The sequence below is a fragment of the Malus sylvestris genome, chromosome 4 (genome assembly GCF_916048215.2).
Source record: "Malus sylvestris chromosome 4, drMalSylv7.2, whole genome shotgun sequence".
NCBI lineage: Eukaryota > Viridiplantae > Streptophyta > Magnoliopsida > Rosales > Rosaceae > Malus > Malus sylvestris.
Window position 1 is genome coordinate 29393128 of NC_062263.1, and position 20930 is coordinate 29414057.

Genomic DNA, 20930 nt, shown 5'->3' on the forward strand with positions numbered 1-20930 from the left:
AATCAAACTCAAACAAACTCCAAAGAAACCCTAGTTTTGACCAATCCATCTTCAAATCCAAATTTCTCCCAATCCAAAATTCCAAATCCACCAACCAAACACTCATTAGAAAGCTCACGTTCTAACCTTCACAAACATCAAAATCTCACTAAAATCCATCAACTACCCAAAAAATTACACCCATTACAAATCAACTCAGAAACACAACCTAAAATCCCCTTTCAAATATTTGACAACCCAAACAAAATGTAGCCTTCAAACAAAAGCATAAGCGGTCAATCCTATCCGAGTCACGCCCAAAACTCTCATCCCAACCGCAGATAACCCCTCGATCTGACGACCCGAATTTAAACACTTGCAGATTTCTCGATCCGGATAGCACTGCTCTCGACCAATCAGCGCTCAGCACCTACCTTTCACCTCCTCCCCATATAAACCACCTTCGCCCCAAACTTGTATTTCACATTTCCCGTTTTCTGTTTCTCTCCATCCAAAATCCGTAAAAACCGTTCCGATTCCGCTTCCGAGTTAATCGTGTCAAACCGCCGAGTCAACGACCATGACTGGAACTGACGTCTCCGCCGCCAAGGCCAAGAAGGCGAGGTCTCCGCCCGCACACCCGCCGTTCGTCGAGGTACGTGATCGGAAAATGGGTATTCTGGTTTAGTTTACGATGTTGCCGTCTGTTTTGTGTTTTCGGAGGCTGATTGCGATGTCGTTTTTTGTGGTTTTCAGATGATCACGGTGGCGATTGTGGCGCTGAAGGAGAGGACGGGGTCGAGCCAGTACGCGATCACCAAGTTCGTGGAGGAGAAGCACAAGAATCTGCCGCCGACCTTCAGGAAGCTTCTGCTCTACCATTTGAAGAAGCTCGTGGCTGCCGGAAAGCTCGTCAAGGTGAAGAACTCGTTCAAGCTGCCTCCGGTTCGCGGCGCCGCTCCGGTGAAAGAGAAGACGGCCGCTGCACCGAAGCCTAAGAAGGCGGCGGTGGTCGCCAAGCCGAAGACCAAAGCGGCTGCGAAGCCCAAGGCGAAGGTTGCGTCCAAGCCCAAGTCGAAAGCGGTTGCTGCTAAACCCAAGTCGAAAGCGGCTGCTGCTAAACCCAAGTCGGCAGCTGCGAAGCCAAAGGTGAAGAAGGCGGCGGCGCCGGCCAAGCCTGCTGCCAAGGCGGCGAGAACATCGACGAGGACGTCGCCGGGGAAGAAGGTGGACGTGAAGTCTAAGGCTAAGGCGAAGAAGCCGGTGGCTCCGGCGAGAGCTGTGAGGAAGCCGAAGAGTGTGAAGTCTCCGGTGAAGAGGAAGGCTCCGGCGAGGAAGGCGAAGAAGTGAGATAGTCTTAGAGATGGTGGTCCGTGACGTTTCTCGAGAGGGGTAGTTTGTGTAAATTTGTTCAGGGAGTGAGGGTAGTTTGGGAATGGAAAAGAAACAGCGTGTGTGACACAGAATTTGTAGGGTTTTATTATCTGATTTGTTTGTTAATTTTCCAACAACTTTGGCGGTTGTTATTTGCCAACTTTTTTTCTGTAGTATGAATGACATGATGAATGAGATGCTTATTGTTGATAACAAAAATGACTTGCAATTTATATCAAATTATGTCTACATGGATATGATGTTGGGTTACTACTACGCATGCCTTCCAGTTACCACCTATCAAATTACGCGTTAGTTACTATTTACACGTTTTAAATGTATTTATATATGTAAATTGACATGCCTTCGAGTTACCACCTATCAAATTACGCGTTAGTTACGATTTACACGTTTTAAATGTATTTATATATGTAAATTGACAAAAAGAAAGTTAAATATTTGAAATAAATGAATAATCTTAGATCATGTTAAAAGAAATTTCTTATAAATCAATTAAAGTAGCTGAATCTGCATAATAAAATTAGTCTTTATTGAATTTACATTAAAAATAGATAAAATAATATTTAATAAATAAATCAGGATGCAACTTGGATTTGGCCAATCCAAACCTATCTATGTCCAATCCGACTTTAAATCCGAACAAATGAGTTTTTTTTTTTTAATTATAACTCGTCCAAATCCAACCCAATTTCAACTCGTTCATTGATTTGATTGAGTTGGGTTGATCATTTGCTCGTCCATCTCCAACAAACCCAACCTGACTAACCAAACTCAATCTAACCAAATTGTAACCCATATCAATTAATGCTCATACTACACCCAAGCGAGCCAAGTCCAAAAACCAACGCCCTTTCTAATATTTATGAAATTAAAGTAAGTTAGCTTTGATTAGTTAGCACATATTCGTAGTTTCTAAATCCTAAAGTTTTATAGTATATTGATTTATGAAATTAAAGTTAACTAGCTTTGATGCTACTTGGCTTAATTGTTTTAGAAATTATTGGAAACTAAGTTGTTACAAGATTAAACTTAAAAAAGTTGGGCAATCCGAACCCAACCCAAGTAAATCCTATCCCAATTAAACCTGAGTCCAAATGAACCCGAATGAAATCCAACCTGAACCCGAGTCTGAATTGTAAAAGTTGGGTTAGGATTGAGTTGACCTTCCAACCTGTCCAATCTGCCTGAGTTGCATCCCTATAAACAACTGATTGAATCACATTATTACTTGCTCATTGTGAGGCTAAACCCACTCATTTTCCCTTAGTGTAAATAATATCGTTTGTTAAAAAAAAATCATTTGACTACTAATTTAATCACATTATTATCTGCGTGCGAAAGACTTTTTTTTATAATCGGCATAACACGTCTCTAAAGATGTTTTGAATGTGTTTAAAAATAGAGAAAATAATATTTAATGAATAACGGATTGATCATATTATTGCTAGTCTATTGTGAGGTACTAATTATTTAAAAAAAACTGAACAAAAAAATTAATTATTAAAAAAAATACTATTAAAATGATGAAAATACCCCTGCCACATTTTATGCATTATTTTGGATTGTCTTTGAAGTTTTTTGTTTGAGAGGGCAATTCTACCTTTTTATTTTGTGAAGTTAGTGACCACAAAAAAAAACTGTTCATTGGGCCCTTGGCTTTGTATATAAAAATTAGAATGGATAAGTTTTTATATATTTCTACAATTTTGGCAATTTTAGGGGCGATTAGAATGGATAAGTTTTTTAGGGTCATCTATTTCAATTCTTGCATGCAAAATGAGTGATTGGTTTTCTACCTATTATTCGGTAGTCTGATTTAGAGAAAATCAGGAGTCTGATTCCTCATTTTAGGTGGGTTTCACATATGTTTTCATTCCATAAATGTTGGCATAACACTTTAATCAGTGTAATTCCATTACTTCATTCTATTCCGCGTATGTATTTCCCCAAGTGTTGGTAAACACTTTGAATCACTGTTTTCCAAAAAAAAAAAAAAAAACACTTTGAATCACTTGGAATGAGTGCAATTGCCACTCCTACCATTCTATTCCACTTACGTAAACACGCCATAATTTGCTGCTAGAATGTTATTTATTGATAAAACTTGAGTGCAGAAAAACAGGCGGTGCCTTGATCATCTAATCTAATCCATATTTATTATTATGGTAAGGAACGGGTTGTCCCTTACAAGGCACAAAATTGGATAATTAGAGTTCAATAGACATTCACAAAACTGGATAATTAGAGTTTGATACACATTCACAGGCATCAGATACACGTGTTATAACATGAACACATAGAACGCAATATAACACGAAAACATGAACATGGAAATAAGGCAACCAGCCCCCTAATCTGCATCCTTGACATGGGCCACCTTTTACATACATAGAGGATGCGAAACTTGATCCTCTTTGTCTTGCTTCACATTTTGGTGTGAACCATGTGTTATGGAAAGCTCAATGGCATACAAAATCTCTAACTTTCTTCATGGGATGACGCGGTTTAAGTGGTAAGTTCGTATGCTTGTTCTGTAGCCGTCTGCGTTTCAGACTCCATCCCGGGAAATTGTCCGATATCATGTCCTTTAAGATTTTGAAACTCGTTGCGTAAACCAACAGCAAACTCTTCAGGACGGTCTCCGCTGCTTTGGAAATAGTCTGCAATCTGTATTAAGAAAACCAATTCGCATTCATGGAACTCTTGCTTGCAACTTTCTTTGTATTACTTAGTCTTTTGGCGAAGAAAAAAGAGAAATTCGAAGAGACTTACATGGTTGGCAAGAGCAATTCCACTTAAGGCGGCTGACTCGACATTTGAACCCAGTAGCCAATCACCGCATATACCAGCCCTTCCGAGAGGATCAAAGATGCAGGGGACGCCGGGTGTATTAGTTGGAAGTGCCGCACCCCTGCATATCCCACATTATCAAAATATTATTAATCCTCTGAATTACAAGAGCATTTCATTCAAGTAAGCATCATAATCGCTTAGTGCAGCTTCTCACCATAACTGGATTCGAGTGTAAAAGGGGCTCTGAAGTGATCCTTTAGGTAATCCGAGAGCATCTTCAACACCCGAAAGCATGCCAGCCTTCACCTTCTCTGCCGTGGCAGTTGGTATATTCTCCTGCACATTGACAGTTAGCGCAACGTCATATCTACTAGTCTTCTAACGAAGTATGATGCATGGCAATTGTGTGTCTAAATTGGAAATCCTCATAACTCTCATTTGTTTCATTTCAAGTAATGATCAAGGGCCTTTCATCTATGCTTTTGTAAACATGCTTGCTCTTGTGTGAACATATGGCTGTGTTTGCGTTGAAATATACCTGTGGAACCTTGTTCCGCTTCCCATAAGCTGCAGTACTAAGAAAGGTCCAACAGTGAGGACCTTTACTTTGGGAACCCTGGAGTTTTGTGGTATTATTTGCCATCCAAGAGATGGAATCAACCCCTTTTACAAAAGCTCCTTCGAAAGGAATTTGAAGTGGATCCTCAAATGCTGCGAGGAGGGCCCATATCGAGCTCAATTCCAGCCTCTACCAGCATCAAACAGACAGGCATTAGAAGAATAGTAGAATACAGTTCAAGACAATTCAATCATGACCGCAAGGGTAATTGACGTAGATATGTGACATCAAATCCATTGAACCCATGGATTTTAGATGTACCTTCATTTGTCCATAAACTAGTGGTAAACCCGATGATGCAAGTAGGCGGTTTGCACATTTACCTATTGGAAAATTAAATAAAAGACAAGAGTGAGAACACACATTCAAGAACATATACAAGGGAATTGCAAATATCAGATGCATACACGAACATTTAGAAGAGCCCCTATACAATGAATTATGCAACGCGCTATCCAAAACTAAAAGAAAAAAGGCAAACAGCATTTAAGGTTTCTGTATGATGTGAAGATGCCACAGCAACAGAAAATTACACTTGAAAAGCAATATGGAGGCACTATGTTACCATTATGCGCGATAACAATTGCATCAAACTTCCCATGCGGTTTTCCATTCTCACTCAAATGCCACATCCCATTGAAGGGCTCGAGTTTACTTATCCAGCAAGGTCTCTCCACATTAATCATACGAGCCTGCACCACGTATCAACATTCTACTTAGCCATGACATGGTATGTTAAAAACGTCAGACCATTTTAGATTGAAATCAACACATCTGAACAAGGACAACCATACCATATCGTAACAAGTCTAACCATGCTATCGAACCAACTAAATCTTACATTTATAATTCATAAATATGGTTCTAGAAGCAAGGTTACGTTACCTGAGAAAGTAATGAGTCAGCAACGGGGCGCATTCCATTAACACCTATATACCTTGGAGAAGAAGAAGGAAGCGGAACAAAATTACCACCCACTTCAAGCTCTCCTACCGCACCCTGCCATTCTCGAACCAGACCTTGCTCCAACCACCCTTGAACCAACCCAACAAACTGAGGATCACTGGCTGTAAAGAACTGAGCTGCATGATCAAATATCAGAGGCTGAGGATCCACTACTCTGGTTCCCAATCTTCCTCCCAAACCATGAATACCCTATGATAGCAAATCATTGTCATGGGGCACAAGAAACATTTGGAGCACAAATCCAACTTTCAAATTTATAACTTGGTAAGCATAACTATATATGCATCCCGTTCGGGTTCCTTCCATAGTTTCATTAAGGGCATGCTCGGGATTGCTTCTAAAAGAGCTAAAACTGCTTTCTGACAACCAAAGGCATATTATACTATGTATGATAGAAAAAATTAAAAGAACTTCTGGGTCCTAGAAGCGCTTTCTAGAGAAGCACTCGCTCGGTTCTGCTTTAGGAAGCACTTCTACGCGCTATTCCATGAACCGCTTGATATTTAGCTAAAATTTGACATGTTTATGATAACAGCACTTCTAGCAGAAGCACTTTCAAAGGATGCACTTACTAGGTTCTTCTTAAGGAAACACCTCCAAGTGAATTTAAAGAAGCACTCGATTTTTTTTTTTTTTTTTAAGTTCGACATGTTTACATATAAGCACTTTCAGTGAAAGCACTTTTGAGCAAAAATGCTTCTTACAAAAGCAATCTCAAACGAGCTTAAATAGTGGCATAGTAAAGGTGCAAGCTTTTTGCAATGTCTTATCCACAAATGAAAATTCAGAGCAATAACAAAAGTAAATAATCCACACAAACTAAACAGATAAAATTAAAAACACACACACATCAAAACAAACATTACCAATTACAAAAAGCTAAAAACTTGAAGGAAACAAGCAACAAACCGTGTCGAAAACGGTGGAGCGGACGCCGCGTTTCTCCAGAAAGAGAGCACAGGCGAGGCCCGCCATGCCTCCGCCGATGATACCAACAATGGGGTCATCGGAAATTGGAGTGGTGAAGCTCACCTGCTCCTGCTTGAACGTTTTCTTCAGAACCGACCTTCTCGAGGCGCCGTGCTTTTTACCGAACCTGGGGGAGGGTCTTCGGCCGTCCGCGGCGGCTCGTTTCTTGGGTGGTGGTGGTGGTTTGGGCTGGGAGGAGCAGATTATGGTTAGGGGCTTGTGGGTTTTGAGGGGGTGGAGGCGGAGAGAGGAGTGGAAGGAGCAAAGCATGGTTGTGGAGGTTTTGGAGGGAGAGAGATTATACGACAGAAATTGTTAGAGACTGGAGGGAGAGTAATTTATGTGGTTAAAATGTTAATGTTGTCTGATTACGATGTTGTCTTTGTGGAATGATCTCCCCATAATGTTGTCTGATTTTCTGACAAGTGACAAGATGTGGTAAACATTTATCCTATCCTAATAAAAAAGGTTAGACTTTATTTCATTAATAATGTTGTTTAGAAACATATAAAGACACGATGCGTTGAGTAAACATTTGAGTTTACGAGATGATTTTGGTTGAGGACAAATTCTAAGTTCGTATTTCATACAACACATCTTGGGTTCGATTTCTGGCACTCGTGAATCACACGATGGTAGCTAGCGAGAGACTGAAATGCCTCTGTAAGTCTTTCAACTCCTAGAAAGTGGGCTGCAGTGACGAAGCCATCAATTGGTCCCCTAACATTAGAGTATGTGTACAATTATTATTTAGAGATCAAACAATAGGTTTTTAGTCTAGATTGGTTACTAGTTTCGATTTTAGATTTTAGGCCTAATGGTTTTAGACGTTTTTTTAATATATGACCAACCGAAACAGATCTTCAAGTTCATCATAGTATGTTTACTTACCAAGAACGAGGGAAGCAAGATAATAGAGAAATAATGAAAATTGGATCAACTACTCCCCTGGTTGATCCAATTTCTGATCCTAAATTACAGATTTAAGGCGAGATCAACATATTTTTTTATTCCTCATGCATTAGTGAACATGGAAAAAGTCGGAAATTTCTTTTACCCTCGTACTCATTCTTCGTAAGTAAACATGTTGATAGTTTCACGTGAAACAGAAAGCCTAAACCTTTTATATATAACAAGATGAGATGAGATATGTACCAGTTACCGTTTTAACTTACAAAACCATATACAATTCACAATTAACACAAACCCAAGTAAACAAGTCATTTGAGGAGGAAAGTAAAACAAAAGCTATTTCTCTTCAGTTCATCCAAATGTTAAACCCACCAAATTCAAGACCCTTTTTTTCGCACTTGATGTTAAAGGAAGCTTTGGTGTCCATCGTCATTCGAATCCGATGTCTGCTCGGCGGTCTTTCGAGATGTTTCCGTTGTTTCCCTTTCGTGTTTCGAATGGTCTTTGGTCTTGCAACCGCCAAGGCTGTTTCGCCTTCCGGACTGAGCCTTACTTTTGGGAGGCGTGGATTCTTCCTTATGAGTGCCAAGGCTGTGACGTTGTGCCCGAGAACAGCCTTTCTTTTTTTCCTCTGCGGATGAGTTGGTGATTGCATCGCCATAGCTCTTCCTCCGGCTTAGACTGTTTAGTTTTGGTGACTTGGGCCGAGTGAGCGGAAGCTGAAATCATATACAAGCACACACAAAAGTTCATCTCGCAACAAAAGGTGCAGCTAGTATAAGGAATCGCTACATTACTCGGACTAGGATTACCACAATGATACAATATATCTAGTCCTAAAAAACAGATTAATCGCTTAATCAAACACTTAATCAAGTTCCAAGTCCATGTTCTTTGGTTTTATTTTCAGTTGACGTGTGTATCGAGATTTATGTTCTTTCTCTTTTGGGTCAATTTCAATATGTTCTGGAACTCACAAGGAGTCGAACACAACTGACAAGATTTGAAATAGCTACCTTCTTGCGTTCAGCCTTAGGAGGAGGGGGCTCGTAAATGAAACTAGGTATTGGATTTGCTTTGAAGACCATGCTCTTCCTCAGTGCCTTGATGGCTGCTTCTTGCTCTTCCTGAAAGTGTAACGAAGGAAAATGTAAAATATGACTTTTCAAACGGATCTCATCACGTACGGAAGAATTAACATCCAAAAGAAAACGTTGACCCGTATGGCACCCATGATTAATGCACGGGAAAATAATAGATACTACAGGGATGTGGCATACCTTGGCCCTTGCTTCCCACTGGCTTCTCTCTGCCTCCATAGCTTGATGCTTTTCCTCCAACTTCGAGTAGAACTAGACAAAGGGAATCACATCAGTTACACGATAGATTGTGCGGATAAAAAGTAGTCCTCAAGATATACAGTCACTTGTTTTATTAGAGAAAGTACCTCTTTCCTTTTCTCTATACGTTCGTAGATCCTAAACGTGGGAGCTTGTCCAACTGTAACCTTGAATTTAGGTGTTCTTGATGCAGCAGTTCTATTCTTTGTTAAGGATAATGCTAATGCAATAAACAGTTTCTAATATATGTAGAAAACAAAGAAATTCAAAGCTTCAAATGTCAACCAAGGATACGAGGAAGTCAGAGACCAAATATCTTCTTCATTAGCATGCTTCTTGGTATCATGTTCCGCGCCCTCTCCTGATGACTGAGGTGAAGTTGGCTGAAATGAAATGAGGGGAAAAAAATTGAAATTAGAACCATCTCAAATCTACAATAACGATGCAGTAGTGTTTACAAGCAAAAGTTCATAATTCTTCTCAGTTTCATGATGCTTTTCGAGCCAATGAAACTCATTTTAATTGAGGCGGCATTCTTCGTGAGATCATATAAACATGTAATTGAAAACTTCTAAAGAGGGGCATGGTTTCACGCTAGAACAAGCACAAAATCTTACACATTTGCAATACCAAATTACAGCATCAATATTCAGCGACCTCAACACAAGTTCCATATATAATAGACTGACTTGAACCAGCGGATGAATCCTTTAGAGCTGTGAAAGAAAAATATAGTATTTTTACGGTTTTACCTGTGAACTCTTGGGAGGCTCTGCATTTGGAGACTCTGGATTCTTAGTGGCAAGAGGAGACTCTGAGCTCTTATTAGCATCAGGAGACTCAGAATTGCTGGATTTTTTGGCAGTGGCAGTTTCAGCCCCAACAGTCTGATTTGAATGCCCATTTTCAGCAGCAGTGGATTTTAAGTTCAACTTTTTAATGTCACTCGGCTTCGGAAATTCAGGTTTCTCATTTTTGGCATCAGTCGAGTCATCATCAAGATTTGTACTCTTAACAGCCAGCACATTTTGCTTCTCCTCAGATTCCACAGCAACTTTGTTTTCTTCAACAGGGTTCTTCACCTTAAAATCCTTTGATTCAATGCTTTCTTCTGAAACTTTGGGAGCAACGTGGACCTTACCACGAGAAAAACCAATTGAAGTCACCACGACACCATTAATCTTCTTCTCCACCACCTTCCTCTCCATTTCCCCGTTCCCCACCTTTATACCAGTACCTTCCCTCCCCATGACACTGCATGAGAAAAATCAAACACGCTCGTTTGATAAGCTAAGATAATATACTAACAAAGCCTTACTTATTTACAAGTAAATTATTCCATCTTCAAATAGATTTCAAATTCTTCGAATTGACCAAAAAACTTATGAAGCTTTATCTGTTGAAAAACATGTCAAATTAAACCGAGACAATTTCGAGGTACATTCGATCTCCCAATCCATATTACAATGCCAAATACATCTTTTCCAATGACAGTTTGAAGAAACACACGCAAGCGGGCACACGCGCAAAGGAGAAATTCTTGTATAGAATTCCGGTGGTCTTATTTGTTTGCCGGTCACCGGAAACTCCTCAATTTGCTTCTTCTTCTTTTATTTTTTTATCAAACTCAATTATGCAAAGCATTTATACAATTATAATCACATTAAATAAGACATAACAGGAGATAAATTAGGTAAAATTTAAAAAATTCAAGGAACAAGACATCTAAAAAAATGAATTGAACCCAACAAATAAAAAAAATTAATAAAATTAAAGTAACAACTACAAAAGCTAAAGTAAAAGAGGGTAGTTTCAATTTTAAGGTAAAAAAATAAAAATCAAGAGGGAAATTAGAAACTTGATTCAACAACAACAACCACCGAGCCCTATCCCATGAAGTGGGGTTCGCGGTATGAATCTTACAACGCCACTGCCCTCGGTTTTGCGTCAAATTAGAAATTTGATTGACCAAACAAATCTGAGTAAACCCCATAACCAACAATAAAAAAACCATTGACAAAAACATAAAAAGTTCCCATCTTTTACATTTCTGAGCTAAAATTAACCTTAAAATCACCAAAAGAAAAAGAAAAAAAAGAAGCCAGCTGAGAAAAATCTCTCATTTCGGAGCAAAAAATTCACCAAAAAGATTAAAAACTCAAGTTTGCAGCCAACAATGACAAAAACAGAGAAGCACCCATTAAAGATAGAACCTCAAAGCTCAAAACTTTGCAGAAAAAAGCACAAATTGAAAGACAAAACCACATTTGAGAAATCCCATGAAACACAAACACACGAAAGACAGACAATACCAGAAAGAAATGAATGCTAAGAGAGAGAGAGATTTCTTCTTACATTTTTTTGGTCCCGATCTGACAAGATCTTTGAACCCCTTCAAATGGATTTTTTTTTTTTCTTTCCTTCTTATGTTCTTCTCTTTTTCTCTCAGGCTGCTGAGAGAAAGGGTCTCAAATTCTCATGTGGTATTATTGTTTTCTTTTGGTTTTATGTGCTGCGCTGTTTGGCTATATATAGACCGGTCTTTTTCTTCCTTCTAAATTTCTGAACGCCGTGATGGTAATTTTTCGGTCTACTCGGAACATCTAATTGATAGTTATCTCTAATTAGATAAGGAAGGTTGAAACATATCAACTATATCTATATAGTAGTATGTTCATAAAACGTAAAATATTAACATTACGTAACTGTATTCTAAAAACTCAAGAAATTTTCTTTGTTTTCTGGTCTTTGGGTTTTGTAATTATAAGTTTTCAATACAATCTATAAGTGGAACATATCAAATAAATATGTCGTTCATTCATTTTATAATATGTAGAATAATAACATCATGTGATTGTATTTCGAGAACACAAAAATTAAAAACAAATCTGTGGTTTTTAAATTTTAACGGAGTTTGGAAAAAAGGGTAGGGAAATTTTGGGTGTGACATTTAAATGGGATGTTCTAATTTTGGTGTTTGGAACAACAGAAAGTACTGTTTGTTGGGAATTCAAAGCCATCCACCATTTTTAACCACTCCATTTTAAATGGTGTTGAGAATGAAAGATCTAATCTTTAAGATGCTCAAACAGGAAGTTTCCCAAATAAGGTGAAATTTATGGGGTGGTGGTGGATGTGGTAAATAGGGGTGTAGTCAGATAAGGATTTAAAACAATTTTAAAAGACTTCTTAATGTGATAGGTTTGATTAGACGTATAATTCTTACAACATTCAAATGAAATTTTAAGAATTCTTATAGATTTTGATTAAAAATTTAAATGAATTTTGATAAACTTTCTTGTCATTTAAACAATTATTTTTTAAATAGAAAATAAGATTAAAATAAAAAAACTTGTAAAAAAATAATGAAGAACTTTGCTCAGTCCTCCCAACCCAAAGGTGATGTCGGGACGAGAGGGATTGGAGGGGGTCGGTCGGATAAAGTTGACGTGGAGAGAGGGCAGCTGCTTGAAATGAAATCTTAATGAAAGCCTGTGGTTGGAGGTGAGATTTTTTATAGCTTATTTTTATGCATATTAATATTTTTAAATTCTACAAAATCTCATATTCTATAAAATCCTTTAAAAGCTATGACTTTTGTAATACATACATATTTATGTGAACTCCTTAAAAGTTTTTTAAAATTCTAGTCGACTACACATGGATTTCGATGCATTCTTTTAAGGGAACTTTAACGAAAAGCTCTCGATACTGTTCACTTTAACGAAAAACCACATTTTTTATACTAAAAAGTCAATCATAGTATTGTTTACTTTACCCTTTATTTTGTCATTATCGTTAAAACTCAGTTTTCAAGTCATTTTCATTAGTTTTCCTCTTACTTTGACCACACCATGATTTCAAAGTCTTTTAAAATTCTAGTTAACTACCTCATGATTCTAAAGCCTTTTAAATCCTTCCAAATCTTAATTTGACTACATTCCCTAATTTATCAACTTACCTACTTCATTTGAAATACGGGATTGGTTATAACATTTACATATAGTTAAAACAATTATCATTTGATGATCAATTATATCCATGTGAACAATGTACTTAATATAATTATCACCTAACCGTCGAGATAATGATGATATTAAATTCATATAAGTATTGTAATTGAATCCCAAAACACAATCCAATTGACTAAAGGATGGTACCTATAAACTGAAAATTATATAAAATAAAATAAAAAGACGAAAAAGAAGAAATTGATATTTTTTTTATTTTTTATTTTTAAGAATCTACATGATATAAAGGAGCTTAACCAGTTAATCAATACAATCATTCATTATGATACGTCCTGAATAATATTAGGGATGTCTAAAACTATTCAAACAAACTTACGCAAGATAAAGCAAATCAAGCTAGCTTATGTGCTTCACGGCTTGTTTACGAAAAAAATATGCTTACTAGATCGTAATGAATTGAATGCAAAGCTTCGACTGAAGTAACTACTTGAATCACAAATTTCTTTTTCTCGAAAGGAATTGTTTTATTGAGCAAGGAAAAATAATCTTTACAAATAATTTTCATGTGTTGAGTTTATAACGGTCGTTGTGGGCACAAATACCGACGGGGAGGGAACGTGGAGGCCGTAATGTGTGCGGCAAAGGACCTACTTTTTCAAACGTTGAAGTTCAACGTTCCAAAGTTCAACGTTTTATGCGGTTCAACTTGGAACCTTGGTTGAAACAAAATTTCATTTCATTTCATTTCATTTCAGTTTTATTTTGTGTTTTTGTAATTGTGTTTATTTACTAAATTTTGAAATTTCCGACTGTAGTGTTCAGAGCTTAAGAACTAAAAATTTTGGATTCTTAGTTTTTGTGGAAGATAAATTAGAGTTTTTTATTTGTGTGAGGTGAGTCAGCAAAATCAATTAATTATGAATGTTAAATTCAATTTAAGTCGTCTAAATTGCCTCATTTTTAAGTTCAAAATAGCAAAATCGGGAGTGATCTATGCCGTAAGTTTTGTAGGGTTATCGCTTTCTCATCAAAGTCAGACTCTCAGTCGTGTTACATTGACCTCGTCCTCTTTTTTATCATAAGGCCAATTCTTGGAGATTCCACAAAAGCGACAATTTCTCTAACCCAAATATCGCCCTTATGAGCACCTTTCATTTTGTTTGTCTCATGATTACTAGTATTTTAATTAATATTTTTGTTTTTTAAATAAGCGTACTAAAATGCAAAAGTAAATTGATAATGAGTTTCAGGAATTTTTGTTATTTCTGTCCGCTTTATGAAGTAGTTTAATGATGAAATAAAGAGAATTTAATTAGTTCTTTCTAACCGTTTTAGCATGCAAAGAGTAAGACAACAAAAGTAATTTAATGGATAAGCTTTTTAATTATACCAGCTTCTTGCACAAGTTCACACGTGTGACAATTTACTCTTTTGTATATAATATCGTTTTAGTTCAATAAAAAAATTCAAACAGTTTTAGAGGTGAAAAGTCGAATATAATACATATAAGTTTTTCTTGTTTCATTTTTGGTAGAAACCCAATAAGATAAGAGGTTTATGGAGTATGGTATTTGGACCTACCCTCTCAGTAAATACATATTACTACTCTGCCAATAAATCTAGATGGGTCTCCCCAAATTTTGCATGGAATTGAATGTCCGTACACATGAGGTTTAACTCCTCAGTACTACTACATACCAAGAAAGTCTGATTTTTTTCTCTCGAGCACATAAATATACAAATATAGGAACCCCGTGAAATATTAATTGCAAGAGCGTTATATATTTCACATGAATTTTCTGAAATCTTAGACGTGTTTTGATGGCTTACATATTAGCTAGTATGCATTATGGTCTCTTATTTTCTTTTCACGAAAATTTTACACACTCCGATATATGACATACACCAAATGAATGAAGCGTTGAATATGCAACCAAAACTCTATACACTAGTGCATACTAAAACACTCCTTTGTGTTTCAATTTTTTTTTTTTTTTTTTTGGCAAACCCTTCGTGTTTCAATTTTTGTGATAATATAGTTGTATGAAAAGCTGTGAACTGCAGTTTCAACAAGAACTGGGTATTCTGGTACCGTCATGCAGAAGCATTGGGCGATCGTGTCCACTTTAAGCAAAAAGAAATGAGATGGCCTGATATCTTTCTCTCTCCATTGTCATCATATTTCCCCACAGTATGAGTTGTATGGAACTTACCAATTTATCAACTTTCCTTTCTTTCTCAACCGCCCTTTCCATTTGAATTTCAAGTAGGGTTTGTTGGTCAAGGTGGTCCGAGAGTTTTTCAGGTCACTGTCTGGTTGGGTACCCTAGATTTTGGAGATTGAAGAATAGGATAATGTTATTCATACACTCATTTTTACTTCCTATACACCCTTGTTATGTTATATTTATTGATCTTCGTTCTTCAATTCATTCGTTTCGACGACCAGAAATTAAGAAGAGTGTGAAATTAAGGTAAAAGTGTGTATGTGGATAGCACCACCCTAAGAATAAGAATCTAAGTAGCGATTTATGGTTTATTACACTTCAAAGATATTTCTCTGCATTTCTATGGGGAGGTCTTGAATTTGACCTAGCCAAAATATTCATCATTTTAAATATTGTATTAAAAAAATAAGAATCTGAGTAAAATTTGACAAATATTACTATAAAAATACAAAATTAACTTGTTTATTTAAAATATCTAGAAGAACTGTTGGATAAATTGCAGGCAGTGTGTGAAGTTTTTTTGGGGTCAAGCCTTGCCCATTGGAAGGCTCTTCAAAGAGTCTCTTGTTTTTGGTCAAGTCTTTTGAAAGATATAGCAACGACTTGGATCAGGGTTTTATTGTACTTTATTTGCTTGCTCCAGTAGAAACCAAAAAATTGCAAACAAAATTCTACAGTGCATGCAGTTCCGATATATTCAGCTATTAATTTTAATTATTTCTGATCATGGATAGTATGGAATTGTTTCCCGAAACACTTTTCTACCTGGCTTTTCACTGCTTTTGCATAAATATTTACCACTGAGAAGCATAATATTTAGGGTTTATAGTACCAAAATCTGCTAGATAAATTCGAGGGTTTTTATACGTGTATGCATGCCAGAATGACACCCCGACAATTACGAGTTTAACCGATTAGTTCGGCATGTATAAAGGTTTTAGGCTTTACAGGTCTGGTGCCTGGTGGGATGAATTTTAGGGTTCTTCTTGTAAGGGCAACCACAAATATTTTAGCCCCAACCAGCTTGAAACCAAAGGGAATGGACCCAATATATATATAACATGGAAGGTAGGAATTCAATTTATTCAAATAAAAGTAGAAATAATATAGCATTTCATGCTTATTGTGGGGTGAAAGGGACATTTTGTGGACCCTTCATGGTTGATTTGACATCAATAACTTACTTCTAAGAGTATCTCAAAAAGAAGTTCTAAATTTTTTTGTTAAACATGCAAGTGAAGAGTGTCAAAAAATTATTTTATCTACTTGGTTTAATTTTTCGTCTGCAACAACATTATCTGTTTTAAGTTTTAACAACTTTGAATATTTATTATTAAGAATTCAAACTCAACCCACTCATTTTCTGAATGATGGTGTTATCCACACACCTCTTTGTACATTTCTCATACTCTTTTCAAATTTTGACCGTCAAATTAAATGAATTGAATAAGATCAAATTACATAAATTAACAAGAGTATATGGAAAAAATGTGTGTATCTAGATAACACCACCTTTTTAGAGAGTCTTTTACAACATTTTTTAGAAATGGAATTTTTGAATTTTTGAAATTGACTATCAAAAATAGAATTTTGGGTTAGGCCGGTACTGTTTAGGTTTTAGGGAGGGTAACACAATTTAAATATATTGAGCTTTCCTTTCAATTGCCCACTTTTCAAAGGCTCGATAAAGTCAAAAAGCTCATTTGTTTATCTGTTCCATTCGAATTTGTCTACTATTCTATTTTAATTAAAAGCAGTATTTGACCTACTAAACGTCATTAAAACGCTATTTTAATTAAAAGCAGTATTTGACCTACTAAACGTCATTACTACGCTAAATTTATCTAGGTATTAAAATTATCTCGTCGTTTTTTTTGTTTTTGAAAATGTATTTTTAACAGAATCATTATTAATGTCAGAATTCGCTTTTTTAATCTACTTTTTTAATTCTACGTGATAATATGATGTATTGTATATATACAACCATTTAATATATAAATTTAGGATTCTCAACTTGAATTGATCAAATTTTCACACGAAAATACATACTCACTCAAATCTCATTTTACATGGTTATAATTTTAAAGTTCGAATATGTAAATATTAAAAAAGCAAGCTGCAAGAACACAAATCCATCGTATTCTCAACAGCTAGAGAGGACATGCATGCATGCTCTGCAATTTTATACTTTAAGCACATTACATGCCGATCACAATTATTTAACTAATGATTAGTAAGGTACTAGAGAGGATTACAGGGATAATGCAGAATATTAAATCAACTTTACAGTACAGAAATGAACATTAGAATATTGATTAACTATTAATTATTAATTACACTAATGAGCACATACAGGAATGAGGGGTTAATCGGTCCCATGGTACGTGTTGTATAGTCTTCGTTTCATATATAGATTGGGGAGGGAGGGGGTGGCGAGGACCTCTTGGCTCTATACTTTCATTAATAGCTAATCTCCGAGAATTTATCAAAAATAGCCAAAAATTAACCCTTAGTTTAAAAAATATCACTTTTTATAAAATCTTTCAAATATATCCAAAATTTCATCTAAATAAACACAAATACCCTCAAATTTAACAATCAAATAAATTAAAGACTTTTTAGCCAAAATGATTCGTGACATTGACATAACTCTTTAATTTAAAAAATGTCTTTAACAATTAATGATAATCAATAGTAGTGTTCTTAAATTTGTCTATCATGAATCATTTTAGTCTTTCTTTGAATTTTTCCATTGTGATCATTTTAGTTTTTTCGTGAAAAATCTGTCAATTGCTCTGTTAGTGTGATGATGTGGTGCCACATGGGTCTCACAAATACAATCATATAACAACATGTGGATTAACTTTAAAAACTATTTTTATATTTAAAACTAAAAATGATATTAGTAAGAAAAAAGGCGTTGAAGGCATGATTGAAGTTCTGTTGCTCCCACTTGCGGTAACCGCGGCGGCGTTCAATGTCGATGATGAGGAGGTCGAAGGGGATAGGGTTGTGGTGGTGGAGTGTAGTAGCAAATGTGAAATGATGATGAGGAGGCAACAATAGCTAAAAAGCCTTTAATTTATTTAATTGTTAAATTTGAGGATATTTGTGTCTATTTAAGTAAATTTTTTGATATATTTGAAGGTTTTTATAAAAAGTGACATTTTTGAAATTAAGAGTTAATTTTTTGCTATATTTGACAAATACTCCTCATACCAGAAGCCAGTGCTGCACCTAGTTCATGGAAATAAATGTGAAGCCATTTGTAAATTTGTTTATTTTCTTATATATTTTTGCTAATTTACAGACATTGTTTTATTGAGAAATAGATTATTTGAGTTTAGCCACACAACATATAGGCAGTCATAATTAGATATCAAATTCGCCACTCATGAAAGTCGAATATGAGAGATCCTCACACTTTTATATTAAAACAAGATACTATTAAACTGTAGTATTAGTAGCTATATATTTTGCAGACATATGAAATCGAAAAGGATAACTGGGTCTCAATGGGGCATAGCTACCATATGTACTTAGGAAGGGAATTAACAGGATCTCATCAACTGACGTGTTTATTTGGTCAGCTTAATATAACTAGTCTTTATTTGGTAGCTGAAATTACTAACCTTAATCTACTGCTATTCTATAATCTATATCTATCAATCTAGCTGCCGTCTGCACCTACCCTTTTTTGGTCCGAAGCTTCTTAGTTCAGTTGGAACCAGCTAATTGACTTTAACGAACCAGCTTATTTAACTTCAACTAATTTCCTTGGATATGATCACTTTACTGTCAGTGGGGTGGGGGTGGGGGGTGGGGGTGGCCAGAGAGAATCTTCGTCAGATTCTTTTTTTGAGGATCTCAAGAATCCTCTAATCACATTCGTTTCTTGTATATCGTGAGGTCAGTTTTCATCAGGAATTGTTTATATTCAGTTTTAAATAAAAAAATTATAATAATTTATGACCGTACGATATACGATAAACGGATATGATTGGATCCTCACAAAGAGAATCCGATCAGATCCGCTCTTGGGGTGGCCATTTCTCATGCTTACAAGTAAATTTTGTGGGGTTAGCTTAGCACCCAATAAAAAGGCCCCTAATTGCGGCATAATTAGCTTGACTTTCCTACTTCATGTGCAAATTGACTTGCCGTTCTTTATCAGGTGGTTTCTTTTACCTACAATTTACTATTTTTAAGGGGGGAGTTAGTCTTTAGTCTTTTAGATTCACTTTCAGAGTCTGCACATGCGAATCGTGGTGAATGCTGTCTTTAGGCAAAATGATAGACTTTCCTACTTCCGGTGCTAATTTGTCAAAATAATAAGAGAAATGCTAAGGCTACTTTCTTAAAATAAGATTAGATTTTTTGTCATTTCACAGTTTAACGTCAATACTCGTGCCAACATTATAAACCAATGTGCAAAAAACATGAGGTGCCAAATAGTCATAGAGAGTCCCACTTTTAGATCAACTTTTTAAACTAAAATTGTAAACTATGTGATATGTCACCAATAGAAAATAAACACGCTAATCAATACTTAAGTAATAATTCAATTACCAACAATAACGTCATATGGTTTACAAATTTTTTATTTAAATAGACAATCTCCCTAACATTATTCTTGTCAAAACCCAATCATATGAGAGATTTTTTAACGTGCCGGGAACACTGCTCGATACATTAAGTGTCATAATACAAGTAGTTAGATACTTGGAAGAAAAAAAATTCAACCACTTATATTATAACACTTTGCGTCCAAACCGTGTTCTCGACACCTTGAAAATTTTCTTCTACCTTACAATTTCGATCTCCCTCTTCAGTAACTACCTACACAGAGGTTAGAATTTATAAACATTGGTGTTTTTTTCTTCAGAATTTTGGATAAGATTGAAGAAAGAGGATCCTGGACAATGGATATTGGCATTATATGTTTGAACTTTGAAGCACTCCAACTCCTAGTAGATGGGAACACAATCATGAATAGATATGAAAGAAGGTGAAACATTAACATCTCATGAACAATATCTTACTCTCGAATTATGGTTGCTCTACAGACTTGTTTAATAAATCATCTAATATATATCTAGCAATGGAGCAGCACGCTTTTTATAGCTTCTTTTTGTATAGAAGCAAGGTAAGTCGTTCTCCTTGTTGGGACAGCTTGACTCATTCTGTAACTTTTTTTTTAATAGAACGATATTATATACATTAAAAGAATATAAAATTAAATTAAGTCGCATAATGAGAGATTTCACATTTGACAAAAATTAAATCAAGACCTCTTCTTAAACTTTTTAATGTATTAACTTTTAATGTGAACATTTTGTTTATGTCTTTGAATAAAATCCCTTGACAGAAAAATAAAGTAAAAAAAATCATTGAAAATATTGAACGCGGGCCATGCTACTGCATGCTTTGTCTATCTTATTAAAGTCTTAACCACCAAATACGTGGGACAATTAAGTTTAACCACCAAATAAGTGGGACAATTATGCTTAACCACAATTATGTTCAATTAATCTCTCTCAGAAGTCTTCCTCAAATCGATTGTCCTAGAAGATGATGAACCAACATTTTGTCAACATTGTCGGTTCTTTGACAATTTCTAGGGCAAGTTTTGATATTTCATACATAGATTGGGGACCATAATTGCAATCCATAGTCCCTTTCCCTAGCAAGGAAAGCTTCGTATACATCTCACTTATACAATGTTAAGCATGCATGCATCAAAATTAGAAATCCCGCT

The 20930-nt window shown here is 35.8% G+C and overlaps 3 protein-coding genes and 1 long non-coding RNA gene across 4 annotated transcripts; 1 reads left to right on the forward strand and 3 right to left on the reverse strand.

Annotated features, from left to right (window-relative positions):
- Window positions 1-444: 444 nt before the first annotated feature.
- On the forward strand, window positions 445-1572 carry LOC126619821 (histone H1.2-like). The gene is made up of 2 exons (XM_050288237.1): window positions 445-634; window positions 736-1572. Exons 1-2 carry the CDS (start codon window positions 560-562, stop codon window positions 1327-1329), a joined length of 669 nt encoding a protein of 222 aa, XP_050144194.1. The 5' UTR covers window positions 445-559; the 3' UTR covers window positions 1330-1572.
- LOC126619822 (uncharacterized) lies at window positions 1455-1996 on the reverse strand. The gene is made up of 2 exons (XR_007622164.1): window positions 1732-1996; window positions 1455-1650 (listed from the first exon to the last, which is right to left on the reverse strand). It is a non-coding gene; the product is annotated as an uncharacterized LOC126619822 (long non-coding RNA).
- Window positions 1997-3573: 1577 nt separating this feature from the next.
- LOC126619242 (uncharacterized) lies at window positions 3574-7092 on the reverse strand. Its single transcript, XM_050287546.1, has 8 exons — window positions 6662-7092; window positions 5672-5941; window positions 5352-5478; window positions 5048-5109; window positions 4706-4915; window positions 4382-4503; window positions 4147-4285; window positions 3574-4041 (listed from the first exon to the last, which is right to left on the reverse strand). The coding sequence occupies exons 1-8, from the start codon at window positions 6989-6991 to the stop codon at window positions 3880-3882; spliced, it is 1422 nt and encodes a 473-aa protein (XP_050143503.1). The 5' UTR covers window positions 6992-7092; the 3' UTR covers window positions 3574-3879.
- A 723-nt stretch (window positions 7093-7815) lies between these two features.
- LOC126619243 (protein WVD2-like 1) lies at window positions 7816-11488 on the reverse strand. The gene is made up of 7 exons (XM_050287547.1): window positions 11329-11488; window positions 9726-10227; window positions 9268-9356; window positions 9081-9171; window positions 8914-8985; window positions 8650-8760; window positions 7816-8352 (listed from the first exon to the last, which is right to left on the reverse strand). The coding sequence occupies exons 2-7, from the start codon at window positions 10221-10223 to the stop codon at window positions 8038-8040; spliced, it is 1176 nt and encodes a 391-aa protein (XP_050143504.1). The 5' UTR covers window positions 10224-10227; window positions 11329-11488; the 3' UTR covers window positions 7816-8037.
- Between the last annotated feature and the right edge of the window lie 9442 nt (window positions 11489-20930).

Coding starts and splice junctions, on each gene's coding strand:
- LOC126619242 (XM_050287546.1), bottom strand. CDS start 6,991: ATGCTTTGCTCCTTCCACTCCTCTCTCCGCCTCCACCCCCTCAAAACC. Junction 5,479..5,671: donor CTGACTCATTACTTTCTCAG/GTAACGTAACCT, acceptor TACGTGGTGCAG/GCTCGTATGATTAATGTGGA. Junction 4,286..4,381: donor TACACTCGAATCCAGTTATG/GTGAGAAGCTGC, acceptor TGGGATATGCAG/GGGTGCGGCACTTCCAACTA.
- LOC126619821 (XM_050288237.1), top strand. CDS start 560: ATGACTGGAACTGACGTCTCCGCCGCCAAGGCCAAGAAGGCGAGGTCT. Junction 635..735: donor CACACCCGCCGTTCGTCGAG/GTACGTGATCGG, acceptor TGTGGTTTTCAG/ATGATCACGGTGGCGATTGT.
- LOC126619243 (XM_050287547.1), bottom strand. CDS start 10,223: ATGGGGAGGGAAGGTACTGGTATAAAGGTGGGGAACGGGGAAATGGAG. Junction 9,172..9,267: donor ATTTGGTCTCTGACTTCCTC/GTATCCTTGGTT, acceptor AACAAAGAATAG/AACTGCTGCATCAAGAACAC. Junction 8,986..9,080: donor GTATAGAGAAAAGGAAAGAG/GTACTTTCTCTA, acceptor CCCTTTGTCTAG/TTCTACTCGAAGTTGGAGGA.